The sequence below is a fragment of the Mus caroli genome, unplaced genomic scaffold (assembly GCF_978045245.1).
Source record: "Mus caroli unplaced genomic scaffold, Mus_caroli_1 scaffold_8, whole genome shotgun sequence".
NCBI classification, from domain to species: domain Eukaryota; kingdom Metazoa; phylum Chordata; class Mammalia; order Rodentia; family Muridae; genus Mus; species Mus caroli.
Genome location: NW_028227263.1, coordinates 66,983,684 through 67,000,875, shown reverse-complemented (window position 1 = coordinate 67,000,875; position 17,192 = coordinate 66,983,684). Strand labels below are relative to the sequence as shown.

General features: G+C 45.7%; 1 protein-coding gene across 3 annotated transcripts in view; it reads left to right on the top strand.

The window, feature by feature from the left end:
* Wdr93 (WD repeat domain 93) overlaps positions 1-17,192 on the top strand; it is a 44,778-nt gene that overhangs the window by 15,562 nt on the left and 12,024 nt on the right. For all 3 annotated transcript variants that reach the window (XR_015047860.1, XM_085841620.1, XM_021168081.2), the window contains exons 7-15: positions 2,847-2,885; positions 7,582-7,617; positions 9,550-9,634; positions 10,466-10,637; positions 12,245-12,315; positions 12,787-12,873; positions 13,645-13,764; positions 14,623-14,836; positions 16,735-16,798. Coding sequence is in view for 2 of the 3 variants with exons in the window: in XM_085841620.1 (XP_085697746.1) it covers positions 2,847-2,885; positions 7,582-7,617; positions 9,550-9,634; positions 10,466-10,637; positions 12,245-12,315; positions 12,787-12,873; positions 13,645-13,764; positions 14,623-14,836; positions 16,735-16,798 (888 nt within the window). In the remaining variant the exon portion in view is untranslated. The remainder of the gene's footprint in view (positions 1-2,846; positions 2,886-7,581; positions 7,618-9,549; positions 9,635-10,465; positions 10,638-12,244; positions 12,316-12,786; positions 12,874-13,644; positions 13,765-14,622; positions 14,837-16,734; positions 16,799-17,192) is intronic.

The window sequence follows — 17,192 nt, the reverse complement described above, 5'->3', positions numbered from 1 at the left end:
GGAACAGTGGACAGCTTCCAGAACTGGTTTACGTTAGATGAAATATTAGTAAGGAGAGATGTCTTGAGTAATAGAGGTTCCGTGTCTCTCTTGACTTGGACTTCTGTTCCTGAGACTGCACCCAGACCTTTCTTGTGGGAGGGGAGTGTCTTTTATCCTGTGTCCTGTCACACAGATACCTTTTCCTACTCCTGGTTGGAAGCAATCCTTGAATGTTTCAGGTTCTATTATGTTTACCAGAGTGTGGCCTTTGTTTTTCTTTTTTTAAGATTTTTTTGTTTGTTTGTTTGTTTATGAATGTACTGTAGCTGTCTTCAGACACACCAGAAGATGGCATTGGATCCCATTACAGATGTCTGTAAGCCACCATGTGGTTGCTGGGAATTGAACTCAGAACCTCTGGAAGAGCACTAGTGCTCTTAACCACTGAGCCATCTCTCCAGCCCCTTTTGTTTTTCTTAGTAGGTAGCAACTTAACTATTTCAGTTGGCTTGAGATATAATTTCTCAGTAAAGATTAAAGCTTATTTTACTTAAGAATATAATATAAATATGCATGTGTTAGTTTTCTTTTTAGAAATCAACTTTTTTGAGGGGTGGGGTTCAAGCAGGGTTTTTTTTGTGTAGCCCTGGCTGTCCTGAAACTCACTCTGTAGACCAGGCTGGCCTCAAACTCAGAAATCCACTTGCCTCTGCCTCTCAAGTGCTGGGATTAAAGGTGTGTGCCACCACTGCCCAGGGAAATCAACTATTATTAATTGAGCACTCCATTTAAAACCTACTGAGCTAAGCTGGGTAGTGGTGGCACACACTCAGGCAGAGGCAGGAGCCCAGTGAGATTAAGGCCAGTCTGGACTGCAAAGTAAACTGCTGGGCAGCCAGGGCTACACAGAGTAACCTTGTCTCAAGAAACCAAATAAAACAAGAAAAACAAAACACATCACATTGTGTTTAGTGTTTAGTGAATAAGGAAGTAACTCTATGGTGGAACATGAGCCGCCTGAGCTAGGCAGCACACACTAGCCTAGCCTAAGGTAGCACACACATTAGCCTAACCTGAGCTAGTACACACACTAGCCCAACCTGATCTAGGCAGCACACATTAGCCTAGTCTGAACTAGCACACACACAGACAAACACACCATGTCAAATCTGCCAAAAAGAAATTCATGGTCTTATTAATATGGGGAGCAAAGGCTGAGATGCTCCTATGCTGAGCCCACCATAGGGTCTACTCAGAAGGAGACTTCAGAGTGCAGAGCCTCCTCTTCTACACTGATAGAATTTGCCACCCACACATCCTTTCTGGCTCTTCTTGCTTAGGGCTCCACCCTGATATGTGTGAATGCTCTTTTGTACTAACTGAATGGCAGATTTCCAGATTAAGGTCACAATGTTAAGCTTTCTAGATTTTAGTCAGTCAGCCCCATGATGTCATAGTCAGTGCCCAAACAATACATTTTTGAAGGACTGATTGATTTATAATTGAAGTAGGAAGAGTACATTGGGTTGAAAGCATTCTTTTGATGTGTATGCGCTCATGCATGCACACACTTTTGTTGTTGTTGTTGTTTGCTTTTTAATTTTGAAGCAGAGTTGTGTAACATGGCCTACAAACTTGAATTTGAAGCCCTTCTTCCTCAAGTGCTGGGATGTGTTCTTTCTCTCTCTCTCTCTCTCTCTCTCTCTCTCTCTCTCTCTCTCTCTCTTTCTTTCTTTCTTTCTTTCTTTCTTTCTTTGTTTATGGGTTTTGAGACAGAGTTTCTCTGTGTAGCCCTGGCTGGCCTAGAACTTGCTCTCTAGAGTTCTTCTTGGCCATGAACTCAGATCTCTCTGCTTCTGCCTCTGCCTCCTGAGTGCTGAGATTAAAGTCATCTGCACCACTGTCCAGCTGTTCAGTTGTTTTTCAAACACTGAGGATCAGCCAGCATGTAACATGTAAGTTTTATTTAGAGTTACTTAAGTGTAAATTGTTAGCGTCATCACTGTGTTTTCCCGATCAGAAATATTCACTTTAGGAATGCAACACAGGCTGCCAGGCATAGTGGCTTACACTTTTAATTCCAGCATTTAGGAGGCAGAGGCAGGTAGATCTCTGTCAGTTCAGTGCCAGCCTGGTCTACATACTGAGTTCCAGGACAGCCAGAACTATATAGAGGAATCCTGTCCAGAAAATAAAACAAAACAAAAAACAAAACAAAACAAAAAACCCCACCACAACACAGTGTATCTATCTATATGCAGGCACATCACATGGTGCGCTATGCATATGTGCTAATTTCAAAGAAAAGGCAGACCCTGGAGATTGCTCAGTGGGTTAAGACACAGGCTGCCACATTGGACAACCTGAGTTTGGCCCCTGAGACCCACATGACAGGAGAGAACTGGCCCCCACAAGTTGTCCTCTATTTCAGCAAGCAAACCATGGTGCACACAAGGCTCCCTTTCACAAATAAATAAAAGTAAATTAATTATTATATTATTTAAATATTAAATTTTAATATATCAGAATAAAATATAACAAAAAAGAAAAGAACTACTCATTTCGGCTTTCTTCAGTGTTGATTTCTGTATGGTTCCTAACTGACCCATTCACCCTACACCATAATTAAATGGCTCATCTTTCTCCAGCTCCTTTAAGGTTTTGAAGAGTTGGCACCATGTCTTGAAACCCTGTAGGCTGAAGAATTGCCCAAATGCTGGTCCTTCATATCTACCCCATGAATTCAGTTCTTAAAAGAGGAAAATGGGTCAGGGAGAGTCAGAATTTCTCTGAAGATATCAGGGAATCAGGAACATGTATCAAACCTACTGTGAATTAATTTTTCTTTTCTTTTCCCTCCTCAGAGCACTCCTGACTCTGCTGTTACAGAAAGCATAGAAACGGTAAGAAACTTTAAAGACAGTCTCCAGAGAGACTTCAGTTACATTTAAAAGCTTCATGTTTGTAAGTGAAAAGTGTATTAGCTATCAAGTACCCTGGAAATGTCCTGCTGCCCACCCCGCCCCAGCCCTCACCCCCACACTCCCAGCTTCTCTGTGTCTTAATCTTGTATCTTACAGCCATTGGAGACAACCTCTAATCATGTGTCCTGAGGCAGATTTATCTCAAGTCAGGGAGCTTAAATTCCAGCCCCATCACTTACAAAGCCCCTCCCAAAGCCATGGCAGGGGCCCTAGTGATGTAGTTACAGCATCTTTTATTTTTGTAAAGTTTGCAAAAATTAGTATTGTTTAGTCACCATCTCTTAAGACTCTTTTTTCCTCTACTGTAATTTCCCTCATGTTGAGTAGTATTAGAACAACCTTGGCATTTTGTTCGTAACTTTATGGGTATTTGTTTTTTGAGGCAGGGTATCCATGTAGCCCACAGTGACCTAGAACTTGCCGTCTTCCACTGCTTTCTCTGTGCTAGGATTCCAGACACTCACTCCATGCCCTGATTTCCCTAAAGAGAACCTCACCCACTCTGTAGCAGTGCATCCCACCAAGACAGGTGAACTGTGCAGTTCATTTTCATCTTGGAGTGCTTGACAGGACAGGGCAGACCTCCTGGCCTGGGGGCCTGGGCACACCCTTTCCCGAAGGCTTGCCAGAGGAGCCACAAACATCCCAAATGGGGTCTCTTCCTAGAGAGCTTTTGTTTGAAGCTGCACAAGTAACCCTTGGCAGCACCACTCTGGGAAGTTAACTCACTCAGCCGACAGCATGGAGGCCTGTGCTTACACAGCACTAAAGGACCCTGATAGAGCTGTCTCTTGTGAGACTATGCCGGGGCCTAGCAAACACCGAAGTGGATGCTCACAGTCAGCTATTGAATGGATCACAGGGCCCCCAATGGAGGAGCTAGAGAAAGCACCCAAGGAACTAAAGGGAACTGCAACCCTATAGGTGAAATGACAATATGAACTAACCAGTACCCCGGAGCTCTTGACTCTAGCTGCATATGTATCAAAAGATGGCCTAGTCGGCCATCACTGGAAAGAGAGGCCCATTGGATTTGCAAACTTTATATGCCCCAGCACAGGGAAACGCCAGGGCCAAAAGGGGGGAGTGGGTGGGTAGGGGAGTGGGGGGGGTAGGTATGGGGGACTTTTGGTATAGCATTGGAAATGTAAATGAGCTAAATACCTAATAAAAAAATGGGAAAAAAAAAAAAAAAGAAAGATTCCAGGCACAACTAATCACAAAAAAAAAAAAAAGAGCTCCATCCAGGAAGAACAAGGGGTCAGGTTCAGTCTCGGATATGGAGCAAGTATGAGGCCAGCCTGAGCAACGTGAAATTCTGTCTCAAAGAAGAAGAAATGTTCTTCAAGACTTAAGTAATGGGGGAGTCTCCTCCAGATAGAAGCATTCAGGGCTGGGAAGTCAAAAAAGATGACAAGATGCCAGGCATGGTGACCCACAACCTTAATCCCAACACTCAGGAAGCAGAGGCAGGAGGGTTTCTGCAAGTTCTGGTCTACATAGTTCCAGGACTGCCTGGGCTATATAGCAAGATCCTCTCCAAAACAAACAAACAAAAAACAAAAAAAAGTATCCACCACATTGGTTCATACTTAATGTACTGATTTTTGTGTGTTGCTTAGGATGAAGGTACAGAATTTAAAGAGATACTCTAAGAAAAAAAAAAAAGGAGAGGGTCTGGAGAAATGGCTCAGTGAGTAAGAACATTTGCAGTTCCTGCAGAGCCTGAGTTTGATTCTTAGCGCCAACATCAGGAGATTCACAATTGCCTATAACTCCAGCTCCAGGGAATTTGATGCTCTCTTGGACTCTCCAGACACCTACACTTATGTGCATACCCCCACTCTCCCCAACACAAATGCACAATTTCAAAAGTTATTCTAATGAAAGAGAGAGATTCTTAGGGTCATGTGTGCAGGTGCAGAGCTGACACATCTGAATGAGAACCTGAGTTCCTCCTCTCCATCCCGCTTCTATGTGAGCCCCCTCTTCTCTCCTCTCCCATCCTATGAGCCCCCTCTTCTCTCCCCTTCAATCCTGTGAGCCCCTTCTCTCCCCTCCAATCCTGTGAGCCCCCTCTTCTCTCCCCTCCCATCCTGTGAGCCCCCTCTTCTCTCCCCTCAATCCTGTGAGCCCCTTCTCTCCCCTCCAATCCTGTGAGCCCTCTCTTCTCTTCCCTCCCATCCTGTGAGCCCTCTCTTCTCTCCCCTCCCATCCTGTGAGCCCCCTCTTCTCTCCCCTCCCATCCTGTGAGCCCCCTCTTCCCTCCCCTCCCATCCTGTGAGCCCCCTCTTCTCTCCCCTCCAACCTTAGCACTGTTCCTCTTTACTGAAGGTTACTGCCTGTTTTCATGCTGTGCTATTTAATAACTTTGTATCTTCTAAACAGATAACCACATCTCTAAATCCTTACAACCTTTTCTCTTTATTGTTCTTGGCCTGTTACATTTTCCAGGGTCTCTTCTTACTGAAGAGCAGCAGTAAATAGCCTTTATCAAATTGAGCCCGAGTCTCTCTAGCCTCAGCTTGCTAAGGGTTTTGTTTTATTTAAATCAAGGATGGGGGCTGATAAGATGACTCAGCAAGCCAACATGTAGATAGCACTCATATATCTAAAATAAGTAAATAAATAACTATTTTAAAAAGTAAACCAAGAATGGATAGTGACTTTTATCTACATTTTTCTCATTAAAAATGAACTCTGTATATTTAGGGCACACAACATAATGCTGTGGGATACATATAGATTTTTTAAGAGAGGTTTCCATGGTGAAGCCAATAACATACCTCTGCACACTCCTGTTTGTTGCTGCTTTGTGACAAGAGCAAGCAAACTCACTCATTCAGCACAGTCCCGTGAACAACTCTGTTCTGTGCCGGCTGCCTCAGGTGCACCCGTCTTTAGAGAGTCAGCCTGCATCTCTGTGTCCCTGGCCCCACTATCCTTCCTCTCCATCCCGGAGCCATGGCAACCACTGTTTGGTTTATAGCTCTGTATGTCTGATATTTTGTTGAGGTTCTCCATTCAGTGAGGCTGTAGTTTGTCCCCCAGGAGTCTACCATAACTAGAGGCTCGGTCTCTAGGGTGGTAGTGTTGAGAAGTTCTGTAGAACTTTAGAGCCAGGGTGGTACCTAGTGATCATTCTTGTGTTCTATCTCAAGTCCTCATAAGAGAGAGAAACCCAGCCCTTCTCTCTCGAGTAAGATATTACTTGGCTTGTGTCTGCATGTGCTCCTGTCATTGCTATGCATGCTGTGAGGTGACATAGCTGAGAGATTGCTTTCTTTTTCTTTTTCTTTTTGGTTTTTCGAGACAGGGTTTCTCTGTATAGCCCTGGCTGTCCTGGAACTCACTCTGTAGGCCAGGCTGGCCTCGAACTCAGAAATCCACCCGCCTCTGCCTCCTGAGTGCTGGGCTTAAAGGTGTGCGCCACCACACCCGGCTTGAGATTGGTTCTTGTATTCGTTTGTTCTTTACTGCTATGATAAATATCAAAGCAACTTGGGGAGGAAAGGGTTAATTTCTTCTCATGCTTCCATGTCACAGTCCATCATCAGGGGAAGCCAGGGTAGAAGCACAGGGCAGGGACCTGGCTGCAGTAATGGAGGCAGAGACTGGGGTGAGAAGCAGCTCACTCCCCACTGGCTGGCTAAGCTGCCTTTCTTATGCCACCCTGGACCACCTGCCCAGGGATGGATCGCCCAGGGGTGGCACCGCCCATGGTGGGCTCGACCCTCTCACGTCAATCATTAGTGAAGAAGATGCTCCACACACTTGCATCCAGACCCACCGGACAGAGGCATTTTCTCAACTGAGGATCTCTCTGCCAAGTTGACTTCTAGCTGTGTCAAATTGACAAAGCAAAGCAAAACCAAACCATCTAACCAGCACAGGCCTGTAACATAGCCAGTGTTGTGCTGCTGTGCTGTTTGGTAGTGTTCTGTGTGGGTGATAATCTGCACAGACAAAACAAACATAGACACGTTCACACACTCACACACACAATAATCCTAGTTTCACAGGTATTTTCAAATTTAAATATGAGCTGTGAGTCTGGCTTACTGTTCTTGTATAGCTCTGTCTGGATGGTTTTCTGGTCAGTCTGGTGTCAGGATGTGCTAGCCTTTCTTGTATACCTTTTTTCTCCTCTTAGGTGTGAGTAAGTCTTGAGGTCTCACCAGCAAACATTTTTATTATGTTTTTAACCTTTTTCACTATTCAATTCATTATTTTATTTAATGTTTTGGGCCTATTGTGGTGATAGTTCCTTTTATTTAGACATTCTACTTTATTAAAATATGGGTGTGAGGGCTGGAGAGATGGCTCAGTGCTTAAGAACACTGCCTCTTCTTCCAGAGGTCCTGAGTTTAATTCTCAGCAACAACATGGTGTTTCACAACCATCTGTAATGGGATATGATGCCCTCTTCTGGTAAGAACACGTACATGCAAACACAGCACACATACATAAAATAAATCTTAAAAAAAGAAAGATATGAGTGTGAATATTTCCTTTGTGGGTAGGTTTTTTTTTGTTTTTGTTTTTGTCTATTTCTCTTTCTTGATCATAACACTTATTTATTTATATATTTATATATTTATTTATTTAATTTTAGAGCTCGGGACCAAGTGTCAGCCCTAACTCAGTCCAGGTAAATACCTTATCTCTGAGCTGTCTCCCCAGCCCCTGTGGCACTCTGTTTTAAAAACGAGTCTTCACATATCTCGCCTGCTGGTTACAGTTTCTAACAGTTTATTTAATTATTTGCAATGCAACACCTTCCGACTTTATTGAGTCTTGTTTTATGCCTGAAATGTGATTTACATTGCTAAGTGCACTAGAAAAGATGGTAGGTTCTGCTTGTTTTGGCCAAATTATTAAGTCCTTTGCATCTTTACTGCCTTTCTCCCTATATCTATCCTGCATTTACTCACACTTAGGTAACTGTTACCTGGCTCGCCTGCTGTTTTGTTCTAGTACTAATATTATAAGGGAACCTTCTCTTATGTTGTTTCTGCCATTGCTAGGAAACTTTCTCATGCCCAAGTTGATTGCATACTCTGTTACGTTCTGTGCCCTTGGAAACCAATCACGATAGAAGTCAGTAGAACTGCTTTGTATAGTTACCCACAATATGCTTGGACCCACACCAACTGCCCAGCAACACTTTGTGCACCTGTGTGTGAGCTTCTGTGGTATTTTTTTCTATCAGCTGCCCCTGGGATGGACCCAACATAAGAGAGACACCTGCACCAATGTAAGACATTATTTGGAATAAGACTTCCATTTTGAGTAGTGGTCGAGTAAAGTTTAAGTTCCTAAGGCCTCCCTGGGAACTGCCATCCCACATGGCAAAGAGAGACATGTACCTGGGTAAATGATGTCCTAGTTGATGAGTTAAGACCTGAATGTTAGGCAAGTCCCATCCTGATAGACAAGGCACGAATATCAGACAAGGCAAGTCTGCTGCCACCCATGACGACAGGATAAGTGTACAACAAAGGCTTGTTCCTAAGGAAACCTCCTGTCCCTAAATCCTGATTGGTGGAATAACTTGGCACAGATGTTTTAAGCTTAAAATTCCTGTGGGATCTTAACTCAGTGCCACCACCAGCTCCTGAGTCTGGATTTGTGGCCCTGATCAATCAGTCTTGGGGTATGGCATTTAATAACTATCTCTACTTGTCTGAGCTGGTGTCTGAGTGGTTTGGGGGGTGACTCCCAGATGCCAACACTTGAACCTGCCATCCTTTGGAAGAGGAGTCTCTAAACTGTTTGTTCTCTCGCGTCTGTGAATTCTTGTTTGTGCGCTTTGAAACCCTGCTGGTAGATGCATACCAGTTTGGGAAGCTATGCTTTCTGATAAACTGACTTTTTAAAACACTACTCATATACTCTTTGGCCCCTGGTAGTAGTCGTCTTTGTTCTACTTGGAATCTAAGGCAGACATTCGTAATAGCCACCCAGCTTTCTTCTGGTTATTTTTAGTTAACATATACATTTTAATACTTGTATTCTCAACGTGTTTATTTATATTTAAACTGAGAATAAAGTAGAATCTCTCTCTCTCTCTCTCTCTCTCTCTCTCTCTCTCTCTCTCTCTCCTCTGCACTTGATACAGTATCTCTCTGTAGCTAAAGCTGTTTTAGACTTGCCCTATAGCCCATCATGGTCTCAAACTCACAATTCTGTTGCCTCAGTATTCCAAATGCTGGCTTAAACAGAGTTTCTTTTTGACAGCATATGGTTGACTTTTATCTTTTATTAGATGTGTCTTTCTCTTTTTTTTTTGTGCTTGTTGCGTTATGTATTTTCAGTAAATATTGGTGATAACACAGGGATATAGGAATAAATAAATTCTACCTTGCAATCAGAACTGATGTATCTGCCTTTAAGTATAATATTTAGGCCATTTACATTTAATGTTGCTATTGGCAAGTTTGGGTTTAAGTCTACCATCTTTCTATTCCATTTTTATTTCTCTCATTCATTTTTTTCCCTGCCATCTATAAGAATGGTTATTTTTAATGATTTCATACGATCTCTTTTGTTAGCTTATTGGTGTGTCTTTCCCTTATTTTAGGACTTAAATATTTCTTTTAAAAGTGACTTAAAGTTGAGTCTTCCAGTTTTTTTAATGAAGATTAAACCCCCTAAGCCCATAGCAGGTAAGCAGGAGGCAGCCCTTTTCCTTTGCTGTTGATCTCCCCATTGTTCCCTGTTAGCCTCACTCCACTGCAGTTTTCTACTTATTAGCAGTAATAGCTAATTAAATGCATAATTCCGAAGACAATTTTTTAAACTCAGAGGCTCTAGGACTGAAAAAAAAACAAAAGAAAATGCAAATATTATAAGGATCTAGTTAGCAGACTTAGAAGACTGAAGAGAGACGACATTTCTGATTGCTAGGCTGAATTAACTCATTCCCATACTTCTGTGTGAGCCATTTGTCACTTCTTTGCTTAGTGCCTGCAGCCAAGCCTGGAGATTAGAGAGATGAGTCTCCTTCATCCTAGAAGCTGAAGGTCTGCCAAGGGAGAGTAGATACAGTAGGAGAGTTTAAGTACAGGAATTGGACGTAAATTAGTTAGTTTGTTGCAAACTACAGTTATTAAGAAAAAGATGAATCTGCTGGGCTTAGTGGCACAGGCCTTTAATCTCAGTACTTAGGAGTCGAGGCAGGTGGATCTCTAGGAGTTCAAAGTCACCCTGTCTACAAAGTGAGTTCTAGGACAGCCAGAGCTACACAGAAGAACTCTGTCAAAAGAAAAAGAAAGGCAGGGGCAGGGGTACAGGGTGGGGTGTGGGGGAGAAAAGAAGAGATGAATATGTAATCCTAGCATTTGGGGAGGCAGAGGCAAAAGGATCATGAGTTCAAAGTCATCCTCTGTTACATCATGAGTTTGAGGACAACCTGAGCTATGTGAGACCCTGAAGGAGGCAGGGGAATGGACAAAGGAAATAAGGTTTCATTGAATTCTGGGGTCTCTTCAATCCAGGGACCACATTTAAAAGCCCCTTGGAAGTTTTTGCAAAGGTAGAGGACTACGTGGGGCTTGGCTCTGGGCAGAATCACTTTATCAAGGATGTGCAGTGGGAGCAACACATGGAGACCTTCTATGCCTCATACAAGAAGCACCTGGAAGGGGAATGGGAAGAGGAGCCACTCAGGTGAGTTTGAGGGAGGAGGCCCACTCAGGTGAGTGCTTCCTGGCACTTCCTGGACCCACCCAAGATTAGTTGCCTCTAAAAACTCTTTCTGACTTGGGAGAATTTCAACACTTTAAAAAAAGTTGTTTTTAATTTTACTTAGTTGTTTTTTTTTTTAATGTGTATGGGTATTTTGCACCGTGTGCGTGTAATGACCACAGAGGTCAGAGGAAGGCCTCGCTCAGACCCTTTGGAACTGAGTTTTAGACAGCTGTAGGCCATCCTGTGGGTGCTGGGACCTGAACTGCTCTAGAAGAGCAGCCAGTGTTGTTAACCACAGGACAGCTGCTCCAGCCCCAGCAGATTCCTGTAAAATGCTCTGTGGAGAGAGTTTAAATGTAGCTAGCAGGAAGGCTGGCAGCTACAGTTGGAACAGGGTAGTGGCCCAGCTCAGCTGAACACTGTCTAGTATGCCCACATCCCTGGGTTCAAAGCCCAGGACTGCAGACAGGGAAGAGAGGCAGGAGCACACCTGTGGAGAGGAGCAGTAGACTCATGTTCACGTCAGACTCATGTATGGCATCTGCTATAACAAAAGATAACAAAACAAAATAGGACACAAGCTACTACTGTTTCAGACATTTTCCTCCTTTTCCTTCTTGCTGTTTTGCAGTACTGGGATCTAACCCAGGGTCTGTGCATGCCAGACAGGCTGCTGAGCACCACCCCAACCCCTCTCGTCTTTCTAAATGTGATGTCATATAGATCTATATTTACTACAATAAGTTAGAAGTAACATGTGCTTACACATTGGTCAGCAGGTAGGTCCCATCAGCCCGAGTTCTGATGATAAGAACTGAGCCCAGTGTCTGAAGTAGCCATGGTATTAAGAACCAGCTTGCCTTGCAATTCTGGAACATTTTTGTTTTCACATGTAAAGTAAGAGCACCCATCCTGCCGTCAAGTGGACCTTAAATATCCTCCTAACAGGACAAGGAGTCTAAAGGCTCTGCCTTAAAACCCTAGCCTGAGCCGGGCGTGGTGGCCACGCCTTTAATCCCAGCACTCGGGAGGCAGAGGCAGGCGGATTTCTGAGTTCGAGGCCAGCCTGCTCTACAAAGTGAGTTCCAGGACATCCAGGGCTATACAGAGAAACCCTGTCTCGAAAAAACCAAAAAAAAAAAAAAAAAAAAAAAAACCCTAGCCTGGCTTGGTGGTTCCCAAGTCATTCCTACTGCTCAGCAAGATATTTAGGGACCATATTAATTATCCACTATGGGAATACCATGAGAATCTGCAAACACTCCAGTTCACCAGTACACTTTGAGTTTTGTGACGCCCCCCCCCCCCCCCGTGAGAATGTCTGGCCTTCAAGGGATCTATCTCCTCTGAGGATAGACGTGACCTTCTAAAGCTGGGGTCTCCTTTAACTGGGGCCCCACCTTCACTAGCACTGTCTTCCTCTATGTCCAAGGTCTGTTCGGCCCCCAGCCCCAGCAGCTAGAATGTGACTGTCATGGGCCCTGGGAGGGAGGCCCACTTTCCATGTCTGGTCTTAATTCCATATTGTGCCAGATCTCGCCGTGCCCAGGGGTCTGCATGCCTCTGACTCCTGTCTGTCTTTCCAGTATGGCCACCTTCCATTTCTTCTATACTAACTCCTTAACAACCATGCCAATGGATGTCAAGAGCTCTTCAGGTAAGTGGGGGGTCGGGGAAGCGGTCCTTTGGGCGGCTCTTGCATGGTGGGGTGAGTGAAGATGCAAGTCAGGCTTCCAGCTGTAGCTGGGCAGTGTCTGTTTGATCTGTGTCCCTGAGCCCAGTTTCCCTAAAATGGAAGGCACACAGTTTCAGGGAGGGGATACCCTTACAGGGGCATGTGCGCTTAGGCCTGGCTGCTTCTGGCTATGAACTCCCCTTATAGCAACAATCAGACCAAACTCTGGTATCCGTATGGATACTGACCTTTCCAGAAGATGTGAAAACAGCCCAAGGGAGCTGTCCTTACCCTAGGAGCATCTTCCATGGAGGGACCACTGTTCTTCCCCAGAAATCCACCTTTCTGCTGAGTGGCACCTGCTAGCACAAGACACTGCAGACTCCACACTTGCCACACAAACCAAAGGCTTCCTGATACCTAATCATGTCCTTCCTTCTCTCCCCGCCCCAGGAATAGCATGTGTCCTTGGCATACACTGGAATGGACGTCACAACCTCTTCTTCTATTCTCTGAACAAAACTCAGAAGGATAAAACTGGTACTTGGACCTCCAAGACTGAGACAGTGCCTAAGCTCAGGACTCTGAGAGTACGGGCTTCTCCAGCTGAGCTGTTAGAGTGTGCAGCCAGAAACAGGGTGCTCAGTGGGCGGTCATGGTCTGTCCCAGAGTCACCAAGTACACAGGGCCCCACAGAATCTATTATGAAGGAAAACAGGCTTGCCTTCTGAAGGCCAGTGCTAGGCCCAGCCCAGCATATAGGCTAGTTGCTTCACCTCCAAGTCACTATGCATCACTGTGCACTGAGTGTATTGGTTATAAATAACAAAACCCAGGGAAACCCTTTGAGGTTGAAATGCAGGCGGTGACTGTTGCCACCGTGGCCTTGGGTGGCTTCATGCAGGGCTTTAGAAGTCAGGTTGTGTATGCAAGGAAGTGCTCTAACCCTCTCCCAGGCTCCCTGGCTTCCAATCCCCACGGGTCTGCTGATTGGCTGTAGCCTTGGTCAAGCCACTTGCTTCTGTCTAATCTGTGAAGTAGGGTTCTAACAGGACCTGCCGCATAGAACTCTTCTGGGAATTAAAGGAAATGCTACCTATAACAAGTCTAACAGTGTCCTGTGAGTGCCGCAGATAGCCAGGAAACATGAGCTCTGGGGGAGGAGCTCAGCACTGAAGAGGTGGAGAGTCTAAACACGGGGCTCCCAGTGCCTAGGACCCAGGGCTAAGCCAACCAGCCTTCCCCAGAGGGAGGCTCTGGGCGGGCGGGGCAGGGGCTGAGGGGAGCCTGGAAATGGTCTCTTCCCTCTAGAGTATGAGAACGTGTGGCCCTGTGCTGCGCCCATTGTAATGTCTCAGATGAGCAGCTTCTCCTCCGACCTGGCCCTTGTCTGTGAGGACGGTGTGCTCGTTCTGTGGGACCTGACTGAAGGTGAGCTCCTCATCGCACCCCTCAACTGTGCACCTGATGTCTCTCCTCAGAGACCCTCCGGGAGCCTGGGAATTCCTTCGCTTCATGTTCCCAGTCCTGGGGCAGCTTCCCCTCCTTCATCCCTGGGACACACTACTGAGCTTCTCTGGCCCATGGACGCTCTGGGTGTGTGCTCTGTGCCCAGCAGTGCACCAGGTCCCCTTCCCTGTTACACTGCAGGGAGGATCTGTCTTCCAGCACAGCTGGAGAGATCCTGCAGCCTCTGCCCATGCTCTCAAAGAGAGCAGGTCATCTTCCAGGGCCTCTCTGCTCCCATGCCAGTTGGCAGGAACCCTGCTAGTGTTAGAACTGAGAGACCTAAAGGGTGGCTAACGCGAGGCCAGCGGCTGTTCTGGGTGGGCAGCACTGTGATTAGGGCCCTGCTCTAGCTTTGCGGAAGCAGACATCTGAGGGCATCTACTGCCAGACCTCAGCAGGGATGCATGAATCAACACCAGCTTGCAGCCCCTTTGGCCGGAAGCTCATTTTCATTGCAGCAGGAGGACATTAGTAGATTCTTGTTGGCAGTGCGCACTTTCTAAGGCCATGTCTGTGTACCCTGCATCCCATGGACAGCCATAGGTCAGCTAGGCCATTGCTGTCTCTGTCCCCATTCCTCCTTACCCTTAGTCTCTTATTCCCCAACTCTTCTCTAGGCACAAGGCTCTTGGAGGCCATGAGCTTCCCCCTTGGAGATGCAGCACAATGCTTGACTTGGTCCTTGCCCCACACATGTCCCTCATAGACTCCCTGATCATAAAACTAGAGCCATGGCTGCCACCTCATCTGTTCTAATCAGCTAGAGTCATTTTCTCCCAGGATTCCTCTTTGGGGTCGTTGCTCTGCCTGAGGGCTGTTTCTGCCAGAGCATCCACTTCCTCCGGTTCTTCCTGGTGCACGAAGGACAGAACGTGTACCCTGACTACCCAGTGAAGTTTGAGGTTATGTGTGTGGTGCTGTGCACTAATGCTTCCCTCCACCTGGTGACAGCCAGCGGGACCCAAGGACCCACCAGCAAGGTGCTTGTTGGCAGGTCAGTGACTTAGGGACAGGACAAAGGTGATAATCTGCCAGACTGATGGCTCTGTTCCACAGGTCAGACTGACAGCCTCTGACAGAACTGCTGCCATAGCCTCCACTCTGCTGGCCACAGCACAGTGGCACGTGGGTAGGGCACAGTCCTGTGTTCTGTTACTATGTCATATTACCAGAGGCTCAGTTCTCCCAAAATAACTCTCACCAGTTTCCCCAGAGACCTGGGTTTGTTTGTTTGTTTGTTTGTTTGTTTCATTTTTTGAAACAGGGTTTCTCTGAGTAGCCCGGTCTGTCTAGAAACTTGTTCTGAAGACCAAACTGGCCTTGAACTCACAGAGATCCGCTTGCTTCTGCCTCTCCAGTGCTGGGATTAAAGGCGTGCCCGCCACTATCTGGTGACTTATACCTTTAATGTTAGTACCCAAGAAGCAGAGAAGCTTGGGCTGCAGTCAGTTCCAGGCCAGCCAGGACTACATAGTGAGACTTTGTCTCGAAAATGTCTTTTAAATATTACATGCATGCAAATGAATCTATACAGTGTATGTGTGTGTGTACGATGATGGATAAACTCCCAATTCCCTAAGGAACTGATCTTATCCTCCCCATTCGTTCCTGCAGAAAGCAGTTCTTTAACATTGCCCCCATGCCCGTAGATAGCCACATCAGGTCTCAACTGGCCTTACCTAGCTTGTACAAGGGATTGCAGGCCACTGGTGGCTCAGCCAGTGGGTAGGCCTAGGGTAGCTTCCCTCCCACTCCTAGAAGCAGCAGGCTATTGAGCAGGAAGCATCATTTCCCTTCCTCCTGGTCTCTCCTCAGACTGCCTGAGGCTTCTTCACATGCTGGTCTGAGGATCCCAGCACTAAGAGAGGGCAACAGCAAGGTACAGATGTTTCTCAGGCTCCTGGGTTTATGCTAACAATGTCTTACTGGCGAAGCATGTGCTCCTGTCTCGACCACATCCAAACAGTGGAAGAATTTTTGCTATTTTAGGTTTCAAAAAGATTTCATTTTATTTTATGTGTATGTGTGTTTGACTGCGTGTGTGTTTGTGCACCGGGTGCATGTAGCAGCCGCAGAGGACAGAGACGGCTATCAGATGGCCTGGGACAGACTGTCATGGTGCTGTTAGCTAGCACATGGGGACTGAGAACCAACCTGTGTCCTCTGGAAGAGCAGCAAGTGCTCTTAATCACTGGCCCACATCTACAGCCCGAATTTTTTAGAGAGTGCTGCTACATATTTGGGTTTTTTTTTTTTCAGTTTCCACCTGATCTTCATTATTGTCACTCCTTTGATTTATGAATTAACCACCTGTAGCTGGGTGGCGGTGGCACACACCTTTAATCTCAGTGCTCAGGAGGCAGTCTGGCTGATTTCTGAGTTCAAGGCCAGTTTGGTCTACAGAGTAAGTTCTAGTACAGCCGTAGCTACACAGAGGAACAAAGAAAAGCAAAAGAACAAAACAAAACAAAATTAACCACCTATTTATGGTTTTGCCTCTAAGCAATGCATATATTAAGTTGTGTATGTTTAGGAAGCTTGTGACTGGAATTCTATGACTCTCCAAATTGGCTTCTATTTATTTGGCACTAATTTGCTTTGTAACACTGACCATGAGAGCTACTCACGTTGGCACATGCGCCTCCAGTTCTACTTCCACTATACACTGTAGTCTGCGGTCTAAGCAGCCTCCTGCTGGGAGTGCCCCACTGTGCTTAGATTTTTTAATGTATTTATTTATGTATGTATGTATTTACTTATTGCTACCATGAATGATCTCTTCACATATCTATAGATACACATCAAGCATTTCTCTAGGATAAATGCCTAGGGGGAGAGAGTAAAGTTTGAAACTGTCACAGAAGGAGAATGCCCCCTATTTGTGTCCCACAGGCCTGTGATGCACATGGAAGAAGCTATTTGTGCCGTGGCCCCAGTCCCAGCCTTGCCTGGCATGGTAGGTTCCCAGAGTCTTACTCCTCTTCTATGAGTGTTTTCATCATCCCTTCTAGACATATTTGTTGACAGCCTACTGTGTGCTAGGCATTAGTTTTGCTTTGGGGTATGTAGAAATGGAAGAGAGACTCCATCAGAAGAGTAAATGACAACAGGCCCTGGATTCAACCCCAAGCATCAAATAATAACCACGCATCAAAGAGGAAGTTCCCAGCCTTAGGGTGCCCACTGTTCATCAGGAGACAGATCACCAAACAGCTGCCTCAGAACGCAATGTAATGGATGCCCAGAACAGCGTAGTGATCACCTGATGCAGAGGTTGCAGAGGGAGGGAGTGTGGCAAGAGGGGACAGCAGAATCAAAAGAGTTGAAACTCCCCAAAGTTCAGGTCTGTA